Source organism: Nannobrachium achirus, assembly GCF_963921795.1.
Source record: "Nannobrachium achirus genome assembly, chromosome: 7".
NCBI classification, from domain to species: Eukaryota; Metazoa; Chordata; class Actinopteri; order Myctophiformes; family Myctophidae; genus Nannobrachium; species Nannobrachium achirus.
In genome coordinates, this window is record NC_137816.1 from 54,954,061 (window position 1) to 54,980,148 (window position 26,088).

Genomic DNA, 26,088 nt, shown 5'->3' on the forward strand with positions numbered 1-26,088 from the left:
TATTTTCGGCAAAGAGGTTTGGTGTAGAAGGGAAAAAGAGCAGACTAAGTACAGAGTAAAAGGTCAAGTTTATTACGTAATGACGGCTCAAGTGGTTAAATATCTGAAAACACAAATTGACATCCAAAATACACTGATGATTGTGCTGTCAAAGGATGAAACTACAGTATATGGAATCTATGAAAAGGTTGTGGGGGTCCCTGCTTCATTTCCATCTCTTAACTAAGGGGTCCTTGGCCTGAAAACGTAGAAGACCCCTGTTATAGACTATAGTTAAGGGGATGAAACATCAACACAGAGAGACCCACGGGAGACGGCGTCTCTCTCTGTTCAAAGTACTGGCTCATTCTCTGTTGGTCTCTCCTTCTTTGTCTCCATCTCGCTCTCTTTCTTTCATTCTGTTATCCTCACCACCAACAAGCTGAAACTATCTGATGCTGTTGTTGGGGTAATTGTCACTGATGGTCTGATACCGGAAAGCCACAACATTGACAATTGTCATTGACAATTACATTTCTGTTTGGCTTGTAGGCTTTGAAGTTTGAAGACATGGCAGATATGACACAAAGAAATGACTGACAAATTTGACAACTTAAAAAAGGACATTGATAGTGGAAATAGACGATCTACAAGCTTGTAGATCGGCTATTTACACAATTTTTAAATGTTTAAAAATATATGAACATTTTTCAACATGTAAACGATTATGACAAAATAATTGCGATTATGTCAAATGATTGCGATTAGACGATTATGTAATAATTGTGACAGGCCTAAGCCACGCACGCACACACACATGCACGCACGCACACGCAAATGATGTTTCCTGGTACTGCTGCAGTACATAGAGATCACCATAATCCAACACTCAGTGGGAACTAGCTACATCATCATGAAACCTGCATAATCCTGAAATCAATCCTAAAAGCATGACTGAAATAGACTCCAATGCAGCCCTCTGAAGTTCAAAGTAGACATGTCTGCTGAAATTCAATCTAGCTACAGCCATCGTCAAAGAAAAGGGAAAAACAGCGCCCTCTCTGTTTTGTTCCATAGTAAGGTGGCACTAAATCTGTTCTTGAGAGATTAGCTGAAATTAAACATAATAGCTACCCAAAAAAAAAAAAAAAAAAAAAAACACATGCTCACATTAAGAGCTAATTTGTCATTGGACAAAAATGTTCTCTTGTGTGACAAAGTCATCTCTCAAGGCAGATTCTGCTAACAGCGGAATCTGTCAGCAGAGGGCACCAGATAAGATATCCCCGCCTGTATACCCAGAGCCCGTCCACTTGCATTGAGCTGCTCACCCAGCGCATGAAGCGTACTTCCGCGTTGTGAATGTGATAGGCGGAGCCTATTTTGGGGCCTAAGTGACGCGCTTTGCGTCATAGAGTTTGTTCATGGACGTGCTGGGGCTCCAAGTCATGAACGAGCAGTCGAGCACTTCCGCTATGAACGCGCAGTCAATACAAAGAAACCTAGATGCGCGTTCATGTTTCTGGCCCCAGCTGCAGTACCTCAGAACGGCCACCATGTCCAGACCATGACGCTTCAGCCCTCCCCCTAGGTTCTTGGGGCTTGAGGTAGGAATCCACACAAAAGCACCCGCGAGGAAGTGGACTAAGAAAGAGGAGGAGCCAAACCGAGTTCCTATTTCTACACAGAAAAGGAGGTGGCGCCCCCAGTGGCAAAGAACTCATATCTCATAGTCAGACCCGCTGTCTCCTGTTTCATCTTATGCACCACAGGACGGCTATTTCAATTCATCTTCAACTTAATTTGGGTTGAATTGAATTTCTCTTAAAGGTCTGTGGGCTTTTAAGGAATGGTGGAAAACTAATATGGAGTGTAGAGCCTGCTTTTGTCCAAGACATTATCTGTCATCTTGTTTGACTCAGTGTGTGTTTAGTTGCCATGTTAAGGGTTTTCTGTTTATTGTCATTCCTTATTCTTTGCTTTGACATTACATGAGATGTATCAGTCACACAAGCTTTAACTCATTCATGATTTATCTTACCAAAATAAAACGTGTTCTGTCTATTTTTATATTCTACAACAATGAGGAGAATCAGAGAGTCATCCACGTGTGGGGGATTTCCTTAAAAAGGAATATATTAAATTGTTATTAGCTAATTACATGCTGAGATTCAGTCAATGCCTCAGGGCTGCCCTAATATGGTGATTACTACAGTATACTATTAGGTCCAACCAAAGACAGAACAGCAGAGTCACAAGGAATCCGCTAGGAAATGTATTCCATCTTACCATTTGTCCCTTTCATGCCCATTTATGTATATTTATGTATCCGGTCCGGACGATTTGACATACTGTATGGCCTAAGTCGGGGGTGGGCAACTTTGATGATGGCGAGGGCCACTATATTTCCACCTTCACTCCAGAGGGCCACATTGCATATTGCTACGTCCTACTTTGTCATTCTAGTATCTCATACAAAAGATGCGATGCGTTTTGAGCTTGTAGATCGGCTATTTTTACCTCTTTTGAATTCGAATCCTGATTTTTTTTATTTTTTTTATCCTGAAATGTAACATTTTGATTCAATTTCAAACGCATTTAGTTATATACTCATGTTAACTTCATGAACCTAAATACATTGGACATAAAAGAAAATACATTTTAATACTACTATACTAGTCATTAAGCTACTAAGATAGACTGACGGAATTAAAGCAAGTCATGTTTGGAATTACAGCTTAAATCAATAATATATCAGTATTCTGGTATTAACTTAAGCCGCATTAAGTGAAGGTGGGGGCCGCATGTGGCCCCCGGGCCGCCAGTTGCCCATGTATGGCCTAAGTGAATGCCACCCAATATTGTAGGAGGAGTATTCTGACAAAATAAAGTTTATCTGGAAAGATGGAAAGACCCTGTAGACTCTGAAGACTCAAGTAGGATACTAAGACCTTTTTTAGACTAAACTGATTATGTGTAATACTAGTAAGCCTAGTCACTATAGTATAAACTAAACTAAAATAAAGAGCAGCTAGTTATAATCATTGTCAAAAAGGACATCTGGGCTGCACCACTCGTAAATTCTACACTCGGATATGGAACGGATATGGCCTATTCATTGATGGGATAATGAATGATGTATGGATGTATGGATATGGCCTATTCATTGATGGGATAATGAATGATGTATGGATGTATGGATATGGCCTATTCATTGATGGGATAATGATGTATGGATGTATGGATATGGCCTATTCATTGATGGGATAATGACGTATGGATGTATGGATATGGCCTATTCATTGATGGGATAATGATGTATGGATGTATGGATATGGCCTATTCAATGATGGGATAATGATGTATGGATGTATGGATATGGTCTATTCATTGATGGGATAATGACGTATGGATGTATGGATATGGTCTATTCATTGATGGGATAATGACGTATGGATGTATGGATATGGTCTATTCATTGATGGGATAATGACGTATGGATGTATGGATATGGCCTATTCAATGATGGGATAATGATGTATGGATGTATGGATATGGCCTATTCATTGATGGGATAATGATGTATGGATGTATGGATATGGCCTATTCATTGATGGGATAATGATGTATGGATGTATGGACGTATGGGTAACCTAAACCCAGGCCTCTAACAGCAAGTGAAGGTACAGCAGTACTCAAGAAGGCTTAATTGTGTTTAATCCAGGTGGTGAGAGGGAGAGAACATCTGGCTGCATCCAGAATAACAACACTATTCCCTCTAGTCAGTGACTGCTTTATTTATGATGTTAGCTTGTACAGAGCCGCTGCCTAAATGATGATCCTATACTTTTCAATGTTATAGTCGCCTCAAAGCTAAAATGACACAACCTATAAAGCAATGGTAATTTGGATAAGACAGGGGTCAAGGTATGTATAGTTGTTTGTGAGACTGTGCAGATGCACTTATCAGAGAAAAAGCATTGGCCCAGAAATGCCTCATAAATAGTAGTATTATTTCTGCTCAGCTACAGTATAAGCAAAAATCACACCCAGTGTGATGTGATCAGTGCTATTTATGAGTTCATTTCATTAACGGTCCCCCGAAGCTTGGCCAACGTGACCCTGGGCGTACAACAAACGTTGGACAAACGGGCAAAGCCAGTTGTTGGAGCTTAGCTCCTTCCAGGAGCACCGCTCAAAATCCAACCAGACCAGTCACTCTCTGACACACCTCTAATATAAGAAAAGGTTTATGTGTGAGCACAGCAACGACGAGTATATTCTCAGTGTTAGCAGTATGCTGCTAACACACTGCTAACACTGCAAATGAATGGGAACAGGGATCTGATCGAATGCCTAATCTGGAGTCTGGGAGCAGATTTGTATGCTAGACAGGACACAGCAATCACATTCCACTAGCAGCTACTGTAGGGATTCCTCTCCTCTCCTCTCCTCTCCTCTCCTCTCCTCTCCTCTCCTCTCCTCTCCTCTCCTCACTCACTCACTCACTCACTCACTCACTAGAATATAGAATATAGATTAACAAAACAGAATGGGAAAGGGAAAAGACTCCCAGAGGCATGCAGGGATATGATATAGCTATTGGACCTGGATGATCAAGGCTATACTGGGAATGAGAGATGGTTGTCCCTGGACCCGGCTTGGTTTATAGGACACTGGGACAGTCCAACGATTGACGACATCACTCCATGGAGCAAGAGAATGTAATTCTGTATTTATATGTTGCAGTGCAGAAAAAAATAATGAGAAAACTGCGCTGTGAGAGGAGTGGAGCAGTAAGCCCAATAAATATGCTGTTTTCAATATGGCTTGGCGCCCAGCGCCCACCCATCCATCCATCATCCTCTCCCTCTCTCCTGTAAGTAAGCCTTGCCGAGCCATAGGCCCACAGGGCAGGAGCCTATCTCCTGCTTCTGTAGCGTGAGGCAGCTTGATGTACAAGTACACCCCCTGGACATGACGCTAGTACAGATGTGTCATTTCAAAACTTCACACGTCCTGCCATTGGCAAGACAGTAGATTTTCAGGGGATTCGCAGAATATTGAGCTTATAGATCAGCTATTTTTGCTATTTTTATGACTACATATGAAGGTGGATTCTGCTTTTCAATGGGAATATTGAGTGTTTTCTTGCCATTTGCAAGTTTCTGCAAAAATACGCTCCGTTCTCCATAAAAATTAGAAAGGCAAAACAGGGAAAGAAATCTGTGGACAAAAATGCATTTGCAGTAAATAAGGAAAAGAGCAGTAAAAACTGAAGATTTGCAACATACTCTATGTATGTCACAGGGACTTAGCCCCAATCCAACTCTTGATGCTGAGTACCAAGCAGGATGCACTGGGTCCCATTTTTCTTTGGTATGACCCGACCGGGGTTCAAAACCCGACCTCCCTGTCTCAGGGCGGTCTCTCTAACCACAAGGCCACTGAGCTCCCTCCTATAAGTACCTATAAATTCTGCTGTGTGGCTTTCTTTCTCTTTCTTCTCCTTCTCAACTCAGAGGATACTTTGATCAGGTCAACACCTTCTCTGACTCATCCACTCTCACACAGTCTCACTCCATTCAAACGACATCATTGATTGTAGGTGTGATTTATGACATTGAATATGGATCCACAGAGTAATTGTCTGAATGGCTGCACACAGGTCACCATTATAGTCAAAAAAAGGGAGGGGGGAATAGATTACTTGCACTGTAATTTATTGATGGCATGCACAAAGCATGTCTATGATTTGGATCAATGTAATGTTTTTGTAAAAGCACTCCTAGTGTGTGTGTGTGTGTGTGTGTGTGTGTGTGTGTGTGTGTGTGTGTGTGTGTGTGTGTGTGTGTGTGTTTCTCTCTCTCCGTCCTTTGTCCTCTCCGCCTGGCGTCAGTGGATCACTGCTAACCCACAGACCCACTCACTGTACACGGAAGACGCGACTGGGAACTGCTTGTTTCATGACCTTAATTGCGTCTGGCTCCTTTAAGAGCCCCTGGCCTCTGTTGCTAGGAGACGTGAGAGTCTTAGCGACAGAGGAGACACTGCCTGACGATCTCTGATGCTCGGCAACCTCAGCCAATCAGAAGGACCCCCGGGGGAGGACCATAACGACCAATAACAACCAACAGGTCTCACACAAAAACACACGTTCTGAATTAGCTTACAGTGGTTAACAGTAACAACACCTCCAGCACACATCAATTAAGATCTTATTTAAACCGATCACAATTTGCCATTAAAACTGATTGTGCGTGTGTTTAGAGAATAACGCTCAGGTTTTCCTGTGTGTGTGTGTGTGTGTGTGTGTGTGTGTGTGTGTGTGTGTGTGTGTGTGTGTGTGTGTGTGTGCCTGTGTAATACATGCTCTAACGATGCATGTATTTTCAGCTCTGACGCATGGAGTAGGTGAGAAAAAAACAGTTGCCATGGAAATAGGTTTCCTCTTTCCCCCCTGATGTTTTGCTGGAGTCATGTGCTTTCTCTCTCTCCTCTCTCTCTCTGTCTCTCTCTATGACTCTCTGCCAAGCTGTCTGTCTGTCTGTCTGTCTATCTATCTATTTTACTTTGCTCTGTTGCTTAGTCTCTCTCTCTTCCTCTCTCTCTCTGCTGATACCACATTAACACAATAGAGGTCTGTACCAGTGAAACAACAACAAGCCACAAGTCTGGCTTTTCAGTAGCTGCTCCTATTGTGTGTGTGTGTGTGTGTGTGTGTGTGTGTGTGTGTGCGCGCGTGTGTGTGCATGTACACGTGTGTGTGTGTGTGTGTGTGTGTGTGTGTGTGTGTGTGTGTGCGTGCGTGCGTGCGTGCGTGCGTGTGATAAATGATTAAAGTACAGGCGATTAATATAATAGCTTTGTCTTGCCTTGACACTACTGTCAATCGACACGTGCACACATCCATCCATCAAAATAATTGCTCTGAAACACACACACATGCGCGTGCACACACACACACACACACACACACACACACACACACACACACACACACACACACACACACGCACAATGAACGTGCTCTGTCACAAAGTCTTCTTCTCTATAGGTGGACTTTTGGAGTGGATTGACCCTCTACAGTACACCATCTAAATGCACCACTCTCTGCTATTACCCCCCCCCCCCCCCCCCCCCCCCCCCCCCCCCTGCTGGGACAGACACCACCATGTGTCTGGGGTGTGTCATACTCTGTCCATTATTGATGAGATAGGACGCATCCCCCAATTCTCTGGGCTCCATGATGAGGTCACCACTCTCTACACTGCACGGGTGTGGCACTCAAGAGTGTGTGTGTGTGTCTGTGTGTGTGTGTGTGTGTGTGTGTGTGTGTGTGTGTGTGTGTGTGTGTGTGTGTGTGTGTGTGTGTGTGTGTGTCCATGCTCCCTCTGATCCATACTGTCCCTTAAATGAAACACGTTTATATCCATGATTCATTCATTATGGTGACTGAAATAGCACTGTATGTATATATATGTATATATGTATTGTATATATGGCGGCGGCGCCAGGGGGTCCCTGGGGGTCCATGGAGCTCCGGGGTCGACTACTGGGACTCCTGACATAATGTACTTTCGGTACTTTACCCAGCCTTATTTCACATTACCAAATGTAACCAGACGTGCAAGGTAAAGAAAAGAAGAAAAAAAAAAACACAATAAAATAGCCTTTTTTTTACCCCTTCAGAATGAGACAACAGGGAACAATCCTGACAAATTATACTCAGGGAAAATATTCTTGTTTGACAGTCTCGCCGGACATAAAACTGCAGCATTTGGCCCCCGGGCCGCACTTTGGACACCCCTGCCATAGGCCCTAAATGTCATCTATGACACATACTTCTCTATGCCAGCTTGCAGTGTCTGATCTCCCATTGCTTCACCGTGTGCTATGAAGAGTCCTGCTGCTTTTCACCCACCTCCTCCCCAGATTCCCCTGCTTACATCTGTTTTTATGTCCCCGTCCAATGTCTATGATTGAGCACAGAGTGAGTCACGAAAACTAATTCAGTCCACAACCTAAACCTATTGCCACGGTTGAGTCTTGGCTGCATATTGCTGAGCTGGCTTCTGCTGGTGGATTATTGATGAAGACCAAATCACATCACAGGATAATGTTACTCCTGTTTATTTACTCCACACTGGTTGACTGTTTCTTTTTTTTTTATCCCACGATTTTGCAACCCATTTTACACCCAGTGCCAATTATCTAATGTAATCCTGGGCACTACACTCTCTCTGCCAACCTGGAGAGACAACGGACTGACCTCATGCTTCCTTCTATGCATGAGGAGTCCAAGCCACTTCTTTTCACCTGACAGGGGGGAGTTTCCCCGGCTGGACGTAGCGCGTGGAAGGAACACATTATTCCAACCAGTTCCTTTCCTCTCCATCAGGCGCCCACAGCGTCCTGGTTGAAATATATATCTATTTCATGTTGTTTCTAAATGTACCCAAAAAAGGTAATAAAAAAAAGGAAACAAATGGGACAATCACCTGATATTAATCTCCACCTGGCCAACAGGCCAACAGGGGGAGATTATGTTTTTGTAGTGTGGAACTCAAACCCAGGATGTTACACTTTCTTAATGCTCAAGGCTTAGCTAGAGTTCAGGACTTTTTGTATAGATTAAGCCAGACCACCAAGACCCACCCAAGGCCCGAAGCCCCCTCCCCTATAGATCTTAGATGTACAAGTAGAGACCTGGCAGTAAGTTAATTTGACTGGATTACAGTGTGGTCTCTGAGTTTGACGGGCATGTAAGCCGCAGTACAATTTACAAATTACGCATTTAGCAGACACTTTTAATCCAAAGCGATTTACAATAAGCAGGTATCAGTAGTATACAGCAGTAAAGCCATTTACCTTAATTCATTTTTCAACTCCTTTTTATACTCATTATATAGTTCTTGTTTTTTTCAGCCCTTTGAGTAAGATGCTATGCATGAACAGTGCTATATAAGACAAATACCAAATTGGATATTAAATCATTGTGAACTGTGAACTTGTACTGCAAGATGGTCATTTAAGATGAGCAATGAAAGGAAAGCAGTTTGACTGTTTGTCCTGCAGAGTCTGCTGTTTCCCTGCTAAATGTACTCAACAGCTCTCTCTCACACACACACACACACACACACACACACACACACACACACACGCGCGCGCGCACACACACACACACACACACACACACACACACACACACACACACACACACACACACACACACACACACACACACACACACACACACACACACACACACACACACATACACACACACACACACACACACACACACACACACACACACACTTTAGCATTTTGTCACAATATTTTACATGTTGAAAAATGTGAAACATAGCAGAAATAGTGGATCTACAAGCTTCACTTTGTGATGCATTAGATCAGCTATTTACGCTATTTTCTAAAGATATTTAAGTATAAAAGTATTAAATATGTCAGTAATCTGCCCTGTGCAGTTTGTGATTATGAAGCCTAAGTGGCAAACAAAAATTAAGATTGTATTCATGTTCCAAACACAATTAAATCGTTAATCGCAATTATCTGTGTGACAATTAATCGTCAAATAAAATGTTTAATTTTGACAGCTAAACCTGAGTCCTGGTCAAATATGACATTGCAACAAACACATTAATTTGCCTGCATGCTTAACAGCAAGGCTTAGAACCATACTGTGCATTCATTCATGAATTGATGAAGAAATCCTCAGATGACTCCTGCACAACAGGGGATTCGACAGGACACTAAACTGGATTTAAACACTATTTGGACCATTTTGGATTGTTATGTATATGGTCTAATGCAGGGTTCCCCAATTAGTTTTCCCCAAGGGCCGAATTATGTCTAGGGTACCAAGCCACAACATTGCAGGGGGCGACGGTGGCGTTCCCGCTACTCCAGCGACAGTTCAGATATCGTCGTTGTCGGGTGAAAATCTGTCCATGTCCAAAACTGTTTGTTTTGCATTTATAATTTTAAAAATGATTTAAACTAGTGAAAACAGCCAATCTACAAGCACAAGATGCGAGGCGTTGTGTGCTTGTAGATCTGCTGTTTTCACTACTTTTGTGCGACGGCCTTATGATGAAGCAGGGCTTTACTTTGCGAAAGAACATACCGTACAAATTTGGAGATACAAGGTTTCCACCCGACAACGTCGAAATACTAGTGTTGTTGCTGCTCTTATACCACCATTATTACTGGGGTTGGTGGGGGCCAGACAGTAGCCCCCCGCAGGCCGCAAATGGCCCGCGGGCCGCCTATTGGGGAACCCAGGTCTAATGTAATGTTGTTGGTTTATTTGTCAAGCAGACAAACAAGAAACAAACAGTGCATGCCAGCAGTGGAGTAAAGAAACTTTACTTTCTTCCATATTTTCAAATACTGTGGACCAACAGCGTGCAATGCGGACACAGATAGTTCAGCACCACTGGAGCGGTCATGTCATTTACTGTAGAACCGGCTTTGCCTAATGAGCAACACCGCCTGTAAACAAAAAGAAAAACTTGGCACGGTGGCCTCAGTTCCTGAAGTAGCCTATACTCACTAAGGATAATTGGTGAGCCTTGTACTTTGCCAAGCCCTCCACAAAAGGGCCGTATACAGTTTTCACCCATTCGTCAATCCACTCCTTATTATCAGATAGTTCTTAATTAGTCGGAATTAACAGAAATGCTTGTGCAAACACAACAACAAGATGTTCCTTGTTCCGCTTTTTTGTCTTTTCCATTTTCCATTCATGTTTGCTGAACATAGCTAATTAAACCATTTAACTAATTAACAGCACTGTTGACAAATGATTGATGATGACTTAGCCAGATTTCTTTTAGCAGTTGATTATGATGCAGAGGGCAGAGGAGCAGATTATTTGAAACGTGTCTGATTTGCGGTGATGATAATAATAATTATATATATTCTTTTTTTCACCAGCCAGGGGGCTGTGTTTTGATTGTCTATAGTACCAGCTCTTATGCCTTAACTTAAAGGCCTGTCCATACTGTCTCCGACCACCAAACCTTTCGTAAGAGTTCTGACTTTCCGACATGCAGCTTTCCTAACTCTAATTCAGGGTAATGCTTTGCTGTGGGCGCTGGGGGTGTGTTCCCTCCTCTGCGTCATCAGCGTCCACACCCTAGGTGGGGTTGGTGATAGGGCCTTTCTTTGTTGAGTTTGCATGTTCTCCCCGTATCTCCTAGGGTAGATACCCTAACAAAAACATGCAGTAATCCTGGTCTCTATAATGCCTCCCCCTGGCCAGCCGGGGCGCCTGATGGAGGGGAAAGGAACTGATTGGAATAACATGTTCCTTTCACGTGCTACGTTCAAACCGGGGAAATCCCCACTGTCAGGTGAAAAGAAGCAATTTGGACTACTCATGCATAGAAGGAAGCATGAGGTCAATCCGTTGTCTCCCCAGGCGCGGCAGAGGGAGAGCAGAGCCCAGGATTACATAGGCAATTGGCACTGGGTGAAAATGGGTTACAAAATCATGGGATAAAAATTATATATAAAAAAAAGGTAATGCTTTTGACGAGCAGAAGATGCGATTGACGTAATTTTGTAGTTGAACTGGACCTTTTACGACAAAAAGTTTGGTGGTCGGAGACAGTATGGACAGGCCTTAAAGAGCTGGTAATCAAAATAGAGCCCAGGATGTCCGGAGATAATTACATGTTCTGTTTTTTGTCATTAATTAAAAAGGCCAAATGGCAATTACCAGCCTACCATGACCTATGCACATAAATACACTCAAACACATGCATTAGACACATGTGCAGTGTACACATGATATGCACATGCAAACACTACACGCACGCACACGCACACAGCAGGAAGCTGTCATATGCTCTAATCCGAGCTATAATTAGCTCCCTGGATAGTAAGGCAGTGTGAGAATGAGAGCAGAGATTGTAAAAGGGACGAGGAAGGTTTTCTAACTCTCTGTGACTGTGATTATTTAACCATTTCCTTCACACAGCAACTCCATTTCTGCTCTTCACAAGGTCACAGGTCAATGTCTGCATCTCAGGGCTGATAAAAGTGTGTGTGTGTGTGTGTGTGTGTGTGTGTGTGTGTGTGTGTGTGTGGGGGGGGGGGGGGTTACTCTGCCCAATCGGGTGGTTGCCATGGCTACCCCAGTAGAGGTGAGGAGGTGATAATGACATAGTTGGGAACGGAGCCAGAGAGAACACTCACTCACTGTACACCCTGCCTCTCTCTCTCTCTCTCTAAGTACATTTTACTCTTGTACTTTTACTCAAGTACATTTTGAATTCCGGAGTTTTACTTGTAACAGATATTCTCTACATTGCAGTATTGATACTTTTACTTAAGTAAAAAATGTGAGTACCTTTTCAACCACTGCTCTCTGGGGTGTGTTGCACTGACTACACACCTCTGTGTTTACTTCCAGTGGGTCTCTGAGGTCTTCCAGCAACACTCCACTTTCCATTTTTGGAGCTGTGTGGAACACAAGCTCCCTATACGTGGCCGTGTGTGTGGGTCTGTCTGTCTGCGTGTCTGTAGCCTACAGGACCTTTTGTGACCACACAAGGGCGCTGTTGTTCAGACACACACACACACACACACACACACACACACACACACACACACACACACACACACACACACACACACACATACAGCTCCACTTCGAACAGAGGTTCGATTTTTAAACCTGCTCAGAGTCGTATCTCCTGCGTCAGAGAGTCCGCTAAACGGGCGGCTTAAGTGGGCTGATGATGGCATATTTTACATACATAATTACATAATCATCTTTAAATCCACTTTCACTGGACGTGAGAGTATAAACAGCCTCAAAGTCATCTTCATGGTGCGCGAGGGGGAAGCGGGGGCAGTGGCTTAGGGGTAGAGAGGCTGGATGGGAACCGAAAGGTTCCCAGTTCGATCCCGGGCTCCCCCAGAGTTAGTGTCAAAGTGTCCTTGAACAAGACTCTGAACCCCTAGTTGCTCCCAATGAGCAGGTTGGTGACTTGCATGGTTTCCTCCTACATCTGTGTGTGTGTGTGTGTGTGTGTGTGTGTGTGTGTGTGTGTGTGTGTGTGTGTGTGTGTGTGTGTGTGTTTGTGTGTGAATGTAATGATCAATCTATGTAAAGCGCTTTGGATAAAACACGCTAAACGCGCCATTTAGCATTTATCATGGTGAATATATTCTAAATCATTACATTTCTTTACAAATTTATTTTAGATTTTACATGTATCAAATGTTCACCTTGTTACATGTCCTTTAAGAAGGCATTATACAAATACAGTGTTTATATCACATACTATTTATTACCCAGGATATAGCAGCAGCAGCAGCAGTCATATTTGATTAGTTTAGTACGGAGCAGACATCTGTGACGTTAGTGACCAGGGTTGGGTTTGCTGGGAGGGAATCCATGGCTCTGCTCTATATTGATAGCCCTGGCTCTGGTCATCTCTTGATGTGTTTATATCCCCGTTTCTGGTCACACTGACTGAACATATCGTTGTGGTCGGGTGGAAACCTTGTATGTCCAAAACCATTCGTTTTGTATTTGTCATTTTAAAAATGATTTAAACTAGTGAAAACAGCCGATCTACAAGCACACCACCGCGAGGCGTTGTGTGCTTGTAGATTGGCTTTTGTCACTACTTTTGTGCGACAGCCTTTTATGATGAAGCAGGGCTTTGCTTTGCGAAAAAATGTACACATTTGAAACTTGGACATACAAGGTTTCTGCCCGACAGTGACGATATCTATTTCCATTTGGAGAATCTGCACTGTCTGATATGTTTGATAATATCACAACTTGAATAGCTGCTAACTTTAAACACATTTTAAATCTTTGTTTGTATACTACTTAAATTTGTTTTGAGGCAAAAGATTGCTGCTATTTGTTTCAAAAAGCTTTATACCCGGTATATATTGTTGTATATAATGACGAAATGTGACATAGCTCTGTTTACACAATGCTGTATCCCCTCCAACCGTATATGTTCCCCATTTCAACAGTTTTTTTAATGTTATTTTGACATTTGCTTTGTCAATGTAAACGTATGTTTTGTCATGGCAATAAAGCTCCTTTGACTTGAATTGTGAGCTTGTATATTAATAACAATTTTCACAATTTGATGTTCAACACAGTATATACAATATATACAATTTATACAATATATAAGTCGGAGTAGGCAGAGCTCTCTGAACGTCTGGCTATGCGAGACTATGCTTGCACTGGCCTGCTTCCTGTCGTTGACAGGGTAGTGTATATTACACCTGTAAGGACAAAATATAGTCCAACCCCTCACTGAGAACAGACATAGAAACATCTATTTTGGGACTAAACTATTGTACTAGTTCTCTGTACTGTAGAGGACTAGTACCAATAATAGATGTTTTGTATTACCAATAATAGATGTTTCGTATTATATATTTAAAAAAGAGATGTTTGAAAGCATGCTACATTTTAGGCCCTGGAAATAGATTCTCCAAATATACTGTATTGTAGATTGATCACATGGCATTTTAATTTGAAACTTGACATACTGTACAAGCAGAATCGCTTCGCAGTTTGCTGAACAATGTTGGCTAAACCCATAGCACTACTGAAACACTCAATGACCATACATGAAGCTAGTTAGCATTTGTTTTTAGGTTTTTTTAGAATCCTTTTTTTCTTTACTGGTTATATTGTTTTTTTTATATTCATATGCAACTATATTGTTGATGATGTTCTGACATGTTATCTTGTTTATTATAGTGATGTATTATCTGCTTATTGTAAGTCGCTTCGCTTTGGATTAAAAGTGTCTGCTAAATGCCTAAACTGTAAACTGTACCGAAACCTGAACAAGCAGACTGACACTGTCTGTCACTGCAATGACCCTCACCTTGCAAAACAATTACTGTCAAGGTGCCCTTGAGCAAGACAATTTGACCTGGGTAGCTGCTTATGGCCCGTTTCCATTGCGTAGTCCCGGCTTTACCCATATTTTCTGACTTTCCATTAGAACCTGCCTGGTACCAGGTAGGGCCGTCACAATTATTATATAATCGTCTAATCGTGATTATTTGACATGATCGCAATTATTTTTCATAATCGTCATATTAGTTTCCATGTTGAAAAATGTTCATATATATTTTTTTAAGTAAAAAACTGCGGCTATTTCCACTATCAATGTTCTTTTTTAAGTATAAAGTTGTCAAATATGTCAGTCATTTCTTTGTATGTTTAAGTTATGTGTCATATCTACCGTGTGCAACTTCAAAGCCTAAAAGCCAAACAGAAATGTAATTGTCAACGACAAAAACACGATTAAATCGTTAATCGCAATTATTTGAGTGACAATTAATTGTCATGTAAAATGTCATAAACGTAACAGCCCTAGTGCAGGTACACACACACACACACACACACACACACACACACACACACACACACACACACACACACACACACACACACACACACACACACACACACACACGGTGGAGGAAACCATGTAAGGCACCAACCTGCTCATTGGGAGCAGTTAGGGGTTCAGTGTCGTCTTGCTCAAGGACACTTCGGCACACTACGGAGGAGCCAGCGAGAAGCTTGAGAATCGTGAATACTGTTATTACAAGTTAAAACCACCCATTATCCTACTATACATTCCTGGAATCTCTGTCTGTCTGAACACGTTTTTCTCCTCAGTGGGTTGAGAAATTGATCTGAACTTGCACCCGTGGATTGACCATAGGAAGACAGCCACGAACGCAATTATAGAAATGTAACCAAAAGGACCCTAACCTCCTGCTACTCTCTCCTTTCTGTGTATAATCCTTGCACTTGGAAATACGATAGAGGTGAATCGTGGAGCTATTCTTGTAAATATAAATGTCACTGTTTAAAATGGAACATTCTCTTCTCTCTGTGTGGTACTCTTTTATCATGAATTGCTAAAAACGTTGTTTGTCCAGCTGTTTGAGAGTTGAATGTTTAATGGGCCTCAACAGAAACAATCCTTTGGCTTTGTTGTGTATCGCCCATTTGGTGTCTTTTTTTACATGTTGTACTGCTGTATTTAAACATGTGTCAATAAAATAAATCAAAGACCCATACAATAGGGACTTGAACTTATTAACAAACGTATCCTAGATGTTTTTAACGGGAGTTGAATCAGTGTTGAGCAACATCAACTAACTGCAAGGCCTATTTCTTGCGTTAATGTTTCCAAAAACAGTTTCTGATAGGCTTTATAGTAGGTTAAAATGGAGATTGTGTGCAGATAGCTTTAGAGTTAGCTTAGCCCAGGACAGAGAGCTGTTTTCATGGGGCCATTGCTTGATGACGATCACCTCCAGGGGGAGGTGGAACTAAGAGAGGGGTCAGGTAAAAGTAGAAAAGCAAAGTTAACTGACTAAAGTAGAGCAGAGGCTTGGCGAGTTGGGACTATGTATGGATATGGGCACTTGTATGAGTAGTGAATCAAGGTCATAGCAACTGTCGAGGTAACCTTGGGCAATTAAGTCACTCCAGTCACCAACCATCATAAGACACTGAGGGCAGGCAACCGTTTCTGGATACACATTTAAAAATACCCTCCCTGGCCTGGCTGAAGTACAACTGAGGTCCCATACTTGACCATAGCACAAAAAAAGAAGAAGAAAAGAGTCGAAAAGTTACACCTGGACCAAAGGGGTTTGAACCAACTTGCCATCCTTCCAGTTAGCCTCACTGCAGTATATTGTGTGAAATGTATTCATTTGTGTATTTTGTTTGCTCCAGTGACACCCCACCCTACCTTGATATCCAGGCCGTTACAGTTGAGGCTCATCCCGCACTCGTCTGTGATTTCTGTGATCTCCGACAGGTCGTCATCCTCAAACTCATCCAGGCTGATGTCATGGGTCAGCCTGCTCACATGGGGAGGACAAGAAGAAGGAGCAAGAGGGAGTTAGACAGAGAAAGGAGAAGAGACATGGTTAGGCTGACATTACTGCGTTAGTTTGTCCCTTCAGAATGTAACTGCAATTCCAACAGAACAGATGAAAAGGAAAAGAACAGTGAAAATCAAATAAAAACTATGCACAAAAAGTTAAACTTAACTTCGGTCCATAATAACGATACAGAACAGTATTTCAGGCCATTTAGGTGTTTTTTTGTCGAGGGCGCTTACCACACGTTTGGCTGTGCTGCTCATTCCACAAATGCCTGACACATAACGGTACAAGCTGTACCTTGTTGTAAACGTAACTAATCAATACTAATTGGTATACAGTAATTAAAGGGGAGATGTAATGGACCAAATTTTGGCAAATGTTTGGGGGTCACTACCCACACACGTTTGGCTGTGCTGCTCATTCCATGAATGCCCTATGCATACAAGCTTTACCTTGTTGTAAAGGTGACTAATCAACAATAAGAATGACATAAAACACAATACCAATTGGTATTATTAAAGAGGAGATATAATGGGCTGACGTTAAGTTTCCTAACTTTTTGATGCGTAGTTTACTTATAGAGTGTTAAAGAGTTAAAGAGTTTATTTTTACACTCTCAGAGTTAAACCAACACTCAGGGTTTGACTGTGTGATAAGTACCAGAAGGACTAACTCGGGGGGAGAAGGACTGTAGGGCTGCCACGATATGACATTTTACATGACGATTAATTGTCACTCAAATAATTGGCGATTAATGACTTAATTGTGTTTTTGTCGTTGATAATTACATTTCTGTTTGGCTTTTAGGCTTTGAAGTTGTACATGGTAGATATGACACATAACCTAAATATACAAAGAAATTACTGACATATTTGACAACTTACTACTTAAAAAATAACTTTGATAGTGGAAATAGCCGATCCACATTCCACAAGCTGCGACGCGTTGTGAGCTTGTAGATCTGCTATTTCCACTATTTCGGACATTTTTCAACATTCACGATTATGACGATTATGACAAAATAATTGCGATAATGTCAAATAATCACGATTAGACGATTATGTAATAATTGTGACAGCCCTAAAGGACTGTCATGTTCATCTTATCTATAGATCTTCTGACGTAAGCCTGCATGACAGTGCTGGAGGACACCTGCAGGGAGGACATGTGATCTGTCTGCATGTCTGTCTGTCTGTCTATCCGTCAGACAGATCGGGTTCAATCCCGGCGGCCTTTACTGCGTGTCAATCCCAATCTCTCTCTCTCCCTTTTTCCTGTCTGACTTCACTTCTCTACAGGGCTGAGATGAAGGTGGAACCTAGCGGATAGCCGTTCCACTACTTCTCAATCTGCACACACGCACGCCCCACATGCACATGCGTGCACGCACGTCGTCAAGATGTGTTGACGGTGCGGTCAACACTTCAATCCCCCCACCTGACTGCTTTGCATAATAATTCTCGGGCATGCCTCACCTACGTCCTCACAGCGGGGACTGCTCATAAGTCCTACATCTCATTAGTCCTGCTGTGTTAACTGCCAGGCTAACGTGCTTGGCTGCACTAGAAGACCTCGGACAATCAGGTAAAACTAAGCACATTACAACCGAAAGAACGGGCTGGTATTTTATATAAAACTAAAAGGAACTAAATAAGAAATAAAAAAATTAAAAAAGTTTTCTGTCACACGCGCGTGTGCACGCGCGCGTGCACGTGGCGTCTAGTTAAAAAATCCAAATCACACCACTGCTTCTCTATCAATAAAGGCTTAAAATCTTAAAAAATTGAGTACTTTTATAGTACTTTTGGTCCATAGAGAACATGCAACTTTTTCAGTCAAATTGTTGTTGGTTGTTACTGCACTCTGGGTTTTTAGGGCAGTATTGGCTTATTCTAAATCAGTACGTGGTTCTCAAACTTTTACATGTCAAGGACCCCCAAAATTACGCGCTGTGAGCTTGTATATCTGCTATTTTTAATAGTTAAAGCAATAAATAATTCTAGGCCTAAATGGGTTAAATCCCTTCGGTGACCTGTTACAAAGTCTGTTTGCTAAAATGCGCTGGGGAGCTACATTATATACATTGATCACTGCAAAACATCCTTATTATCTGTTAAGAGAACACTGCCCATACTGCAGCTAGGTCATTACGCTGATGTCAGAATACATCATCCAGCCGGCTTCCCCTGGATTCAATTAGCATCCACAAAACAAAGCTTTCATTTTCCCTGGCCATAATTATCTCTTTACAGTAACCTGCTTCCTCCTGCTCCCCGAGAGAGAGAGAGACCAGAGACACACACACACGCACACACACACTCTCACACACTCACACACACACACACACACACACACACACACACACACACACACACACACACACACACACACACACACACACACACACACACACAAAACAAGACAGAAACAGACAGAGACAGAAATAGAACGAGAGAGAGACCCAGGTGACAGAAATAGAAAGTGAGAGAGACAGAGAGACAGAAATAATTTAGAGACTTAATGAGAGACAGAAACGAGAAAGAGACCCGGAGAGAGAGAGAGAGAGAGAGAGAGAGAGAGAGAGAGAGAGAGAGAGAGAGAGAGAGAGAGAGAGAGAGAGACAGAGAGAGAGAGAGAGAGAGAGAGAGAGAGAGATCTGGTTCTGAGATCTGGTTGGTGATGCTCAAACTTTTTCACGTGAAGGACCCCCCCCCCCCCATCTCAAATTATTTAGTTCCAGGGACCCCCCAGAAGCAAACTTCGAGTTACAAATGTTCACTTGAAAAATACATATATTCAAAAATGTGCGCACATTTTCACGACTTTTCAAAAATAGCAGATCTACAAGCTCGCAGCGCGGCACTCGGGTCGCAGCGCGGCACTCGAGATCTGGTTGGTTACTTCCTGACAGTTGAAAGCCTCAGAGTCAAAAGCCCAACTGAAAAATACTGAGTAAAGCTGGTTGCACACTGCACTGCGTTTTTTCGTTACGTTTTGGAAATCCGAAATCCTCGAAAGCATTTTTCAGGCCAAGGAGAGAGAGAGAGAAGAGAGAGAGAGCAAGGGACCCAGTGGTGACAGTTACGAAAATCGGAAAAAATCAACACTGGTCCGAAAATAAATACGAAACGGGCGGCAGTGTGCAAACGTGATCGTCATAACGTGAGGTAGATTTTTTTTTATTTACGTGCTCCGAAATTCACTCCGATATTCGGCCCGAAAAACGCAGCAGTGTGCAACGACCTTTAATGACATCATAAACTCAGCCCCTCCCCTTTTACCATACACCCAAAACTGTGGGTGTGGCTAACTTCAGCTGGGTCACCACTTCGATTGTATTATTATATTGATTGTATTTTACTGTGCACACTTCTGCTTTGGTAATCTAAACGTATGTTTTCTCATGCCATTAAAGCCCTTTGAACTGAATTGAATTGAGAGAGAATGGGAGAGACAGACACATGGGAGGCACAGAGGGAGAGGCAATAAATGTGATTAGAGAAGATGACAACCATCAGTGGCACTTGGAGCTAAAGAGCAAGACGCCAGTGAGAGCCATGAGGAGAGGAGAGGAGAGGAGAGGAGAGGAGAGGAGAGGATAAAGATGTTTTCCCCCTAAAACATGATGATCAGGTACTATGATTAAACTAGAAAGAAGATTCTTTTCCCCAAAAAGTGTACAGAAAGTGCTAAAATAAATGTTTTTATGTGGCCACACCCACCAGTTCATTAAGTATGTCTGGTTGTCAGGTGGGTGGTGACCCAGCTGAAGTTAGCCACACCCACAGTGTTGGGTGTATGGTACATTTTATGATGTCATTAAATATGTATTTTTCCATCAGGACTTTTCGATCAGGATGTTGGCCCCATAGACTAATGTTAACTCCATAGACACATACAAAACAGAAAAAGTACAAAACTATGGCACCATCTCTTTAAAACAACGTGCAACTTGTCTTGCAAAAAGTCCATTGAACAGTCTTGATTCATGTTTGTTCTGTTTCATGTTTGCTTTGGCAATGTAAACGTATGTTTTCTCATACCAATAAAGCCCCTTTGAAGTGAATTGAAGTGAACAACAATGGCTGGTTTATATGGATGACTCAGCCTACAGGACCCGGGCTACGTGTGTGTCGTACACATCCTGCTTTTGATTCCCCAGCTTGGCATCTGTGCTGCTGCATGTCAATACGTCAATACAATGACAGAGAAGAAATGGCACAGCAGTCTCTTGTCTCCTACTGCCGACGTCGATACAGTGAGCTGCGGCAGCCGAGGCCGTCTTTAGAACCGTCACGTGCATATCGTCGTTGTCGGATGAAAACCTTGTATGTCCAAAACCGTTCGTTTTGAATTTATCATTTTAAAAATGATTTAAACTAGTGAAAACAGCCGATATACAAGCACACAATGCCTCGCGGTGCGAGGCGTATTGTGTGCTTGTAGATCTGCTGTTTTCACTTGTGCGACGGTCTCGTACGATGAAGCAAGGCTTTGCTTTGCGAAAGAACGTACACATTTGAAACTTGGAGATACAAGGTTTCCGCCCGACAACAACGATATATGTATGGGGCCACGGACGACGGAAATGGCCTGGGAGGAAGCATCTGTTTACCACAATAATGAGGCCTGGGAGGGGCTGGGAGGCAGTGGTGGAAAAAGTACTCAGCAGTACTTTTTGCTTAAAGGCCCGCTGACACGCCCAGAAATTATAATAGTATATGAGTAGTATAGTCTGAAACTCATATGTCACAAGTACAATCTGCCCCTCGCCCCCCAACAACAGCTGACCAGTACAGTAGTCTAAGTACAGTCAATTAATTTGATTGGCTTATATTAATTTCGCATTCTCACAATGACATCATAAACATATTAACTAATATTTTAAGATTACTTTTTAAAGTGACAGTACCCCTTTAGATGACAGTTCTACTTTAAGTAAAAGTATCAATACTGCAATGTATAAGTATAGGCTACTCTGTTACAAGTAAAAGTGTACCAGTACGTGAGTAAAAGTACAAAAGTATTGGCACCAAAATGTACTTAAAAAAACACAAGTATGAAGTACTCATTATGCATTATCTCTCATTCCAAGTTTTCAAAATGTACAAAAATATTTTGAAGCAGATCTACAAGCTCACAATGCGTCGCAAGTACTGGAAATTGGAAATACTCAAGTACAGTACAAATACCTCAGAATTGTACAGTACTTGTACAGAGTAAATGTACTTTACACCACTGCAGGAGATGGAGTGGAAGAGGGAGAACACAGAGGAACAGATGAGACTCAGATATGGAGAGAGGTCTAAAGATTCCTCCAAGCTTAGACTAAAGCAGGGGTAGGCAATCTTTATTATCAAAAGAGCAATTTTTTGGCTCAAACATTTATTAAAAATCTGTTTGGAGCCGCAAAAAGATGTTTGCTTTAATTATTAATTTGTTCTTTTCCTATTCTTTCAATATTACTGTTTTATTATTATTTATTTGTATTGTTTGCCAATTTCTCAAAGCAGATCAAGTACACCATAGTAAGCCATCGTTGGTGGTGAAAGCAAACAATATATCCAAGCATTAATACATTTACTTTATTAGGCAAACAATGGGCAATAATATGCAAACATTGTGTGGAAATAGCAAGATCTACGTACAAGCTCACAGTGTGTCGCAATGTGATGCATTGTTTAGGCTTATAGATCATCTAGTTTTGGTGAAGAGGTTTGGTGACGAGGGAAAAAAGGAGGGGACCAAGTACAGTGCCCTGGGAGACCCCAATCAATGAAGTAACGTACATATTGTGTAAAGTAGAGAAGAGATGGTGAGTAGGAGCGCGGCATAGCTCAGGGGTAGAGAAACCGTTATTAGAGCACAAAGGGTTTCCGAAGGGTTCCCAGTTCGAATCCGGGCTCCCCCTGAGTTAATGTCGAAGAGTCCTTGGGCAAGACTCTGAACCCCTAATTGCTCCCGGTGAGCAGGTTGGTGCCTTGCATGGTTTCCTCTGCCACCGGTGTACGAATGTGTGGGTGAATGTAATGCACAATCTATGTAAAGCGCTATGGATAAAAGCGCTATATTAATGCACCATTTACCATTTAGAGGCTGACACTATAACAGACATCAAAATCACCAAAGCTGAGTTGGAATCTCTTCTGCTCCATACAGTACTTTATTTTGTGTGTGCGTGTGCGTATGTGTGTGTCCGTGCGTGCATGCGTGCGTGTTACTGTATTTTCTTACATATTTCATGTTGTCATTTAATGTGAAGCACAAGTTTATCTGTGTGCAGCGCGTTGTACAAATAAAACAGACCATGTCTTGTCCCGACAGAGATCCGGGACACCAGCGTAGGGTTTTCACAGTGTTCCAGCGGTGCAGAACATACTGTAGAGCTTGTGTAAAGATGGATTTGTTTCGGGCCGATCCGAGTCTCAGTTTGCCTGCGATGCTTTTACTGAACACCAACACCAACAACAACAACCGTAAGCGTTTCTCTATCCGGTACAAATCGAATTCATTGCCACACTGGCCTGAGCCGTGGAAAAAGGTGTGGAGGATCGGATCAATAATGATCCAAACTAAAGTCCCCTCTCCTCTCAGCATCACTTTACATAGGAAGGAAGGCAGGAGCAGGAGAGGAGAGGAGAGGGGAATCGCTCATTCCATACTTGGGAGGCAAAGAGGATGATAAAAAGTGAGAGGTAGAGGACAAGGATCAGAGGGAGAAATATAGAGTCATGAAGGAATTGGTACAAACAAGGTGGATGAAGCACCAGAAAGCACCAGGTGGAGCTAGGGATGGGACGATAATCGTTATCATTTATTGTGATAAAAAACACTTACAATAATCGTATCGTGGAGATTTACATTTATCGTGAAATGATCCTTCGTCATTGACTGGGATCAATTCACCTTTTATTTGCCGAGCTGCATATCCGGTACCATTTAAACCTATGGTAAAACGGACCTGGAAATAATGTAGCTCATACAGTCTTTTTTTTTTTTCACTCAACCAAATTTCTTTGCCAAAAAATAGCCAATCTACAAGCTTGTAGATCTGCTATTTTGGGGCAAATGTTCCGCCCCAGGATAATGGATGTTGGGGATATTTAACCGCAATTTCTTTGTTCACAATAATCGTGACATGAAATTTCCATATTGTCCCATCCCTAGTTGGGGTCCATTATAGACCCACCTGACACTGGTGGGGCGTTCAAGCACTGTTCCATGGGTTAAGATTCAGGTTTTTTCCCTTCCTTGTTACTCATCGTGGGTAGGGATGCAAATTATCGATTAATTCATTATTTGACAGTTGATAACCTCATTGATAAGGGGTGTTTTTTAAGGACCAAAAGGAACATTCTTCTTTATTTTGTCATAATCGTCATAATCATTTGAAAAATGTTCATATATTTTCAAACATTTTAAAAAAATAGTGGAAATGGCCGATCTACAAGCTCACAGCTATTCCACTATCAATGTCCTTTTTTTCCAAGTATAAAGTTGTCAAATATTTCAGTAATTTCTTTGTATATTTAGGTTATGTGTCATATCTGCAATGTGCAACTTCAAAGCCTACAAGCCAAACAGAAATGTAATTATCAAAGCCAAAAACGATTAAATCGTTAATCGCAATTATTTGAGTAAATTGTCGTGACAGGCCTATCCACCGGTTGAAAACCCATGAGGTAGAGGACAGGACAGAAAGGGACATGGGATTGAAAAACAGAGAGAAAGAGACGCTGTATGGTGGACAGGGGGAACAGAGCAAGGGGAAAAACTGGAGATAAGGTGTCACGACTGCATGGGACAGGCCAGGACAGAGTGACCCCGCTGCTGCGGTGCAATATGGTTATGAGGGGGATTTATATTTCGGTGTCAGACAACGAAAATAGCAGAAAGGCACTTGTAGATCGGCTATTTTCACTGTGCAACATGGCACACAACCAAGCATAAAATAGGCATGAAGGCGCATTCAGACAGACTCCGTGAAATCTGTGTGATCGCACGCAGACCATTAATTTCCAGTGGGGGCATACTCCTCAATGGCATAGAACCGCCAATTAATCACAAACATACTCCTCAATGGCATGGAATGTGGTGTTAATATCATTTCGTTTTCTGTGGCTGTTTGACACTGACCAAAGTCTGACACCAAGGCCTGGACGATCGAGGCCTTGTGAAAGAACACCCTCTCCCTCCCTGCTGTATCAACTGTCTGGAGCCTGTCCCTCAACAATGACAATTGTTTTGCTTTATACTGTAAGGCTTTGCTGGGGAAAGCTGGTGTCTTGCAGACACTAGCAAAGGACATCTTTCCCCCCCATGGATTACAAGGAACTCTTTGCCACGTATATGGACCCCACTTGTGGAATAAGTGACAGTCTTGTCAATCTCAGAAACAACCTATGAACTGGTTAAACGTCATCCACGGACTGACCATACATAAGCCTATACCTATGTCAAAACATCATTTGTCAGAGAGAGCATGAACCATTGAACCATTATTTCTGTACTGCTGAACCTGTCTGATTCCTCTGTCAGCACAGTAAAATCTAAATATACATTTTGATTCATTCTCCGGTCTTGTTTCTTTGTCTTAGTCTTTTTGTCTCATATGGGAATAAGCAACGAGGTGTTGTTGTTTACAGAATGTATTTAACAGAGAACTCCTTCTAACGCTATGGACCAGAGCTAACTGTAGATATACTCCCGTTTTAGCAATAGCTCTGTCTAGCAACACTGCTGTCAGTCCGTCGCTGTACAGTCAAACACACTCAAGCACACAACTGTTAGCACTTCCTCTTGTTACCCTGCTACATGGTGTCCACATGGTTCTCTTGGAAAGACATTTGCATTTGAGATAAATGAGTCCTACTGTGTAAATGAGCATCTGAGCTAAAAATAAAAGCACTGTGTTTCCAGGTGAAATGCCTCTAGGGTATTACAGTACATGTACAGTATGTAGCAACGTATTTGTTTTGTAGGCTAATTTCTGATTTAGCCCTATTCTATAGGTTAGGCCTAAATGGGTTAACATGTCGAGAAATCACACGCATGACAGCAAGAGTGCGTGCAAAGTTAAAACACAGCCATGAGCAGGGAGTGAAACACCTTCGCTGTTACTTTCAAAGATGTTATGTCACATTATCTCTCTAGACAGGCTGTCATTCCTCT

The 26,088-nt window shown here is 42.2% G+C and overlaps 1 protein-coding gene across 1 annotated transcript in view; it reads right to left on the reverse strand.

The window, feature by feature from the left end:
- Nucleotides 1-26,088, reverse strand: part of mapk8ip1b (mitogen-activated protein kinase 8 interacting protein 1b) — a gene marked incomplete at its 3' end in the record, with an annotated part of 59,830 nt that overhangs the window by 25,711 nt on the left and 8,031 nt on the right. Inside the window, exon 2 of the mRNA XM_080729592.1 lies at nt 16,779-16,890. Within this exon, the coding sequence (XP_080585718.1) occupies nt 16,779-16,890 (112 nt within the window). The remainder of the gene's footprint in view (nt 1-16,778; nt 16,891-26,088) is intronic.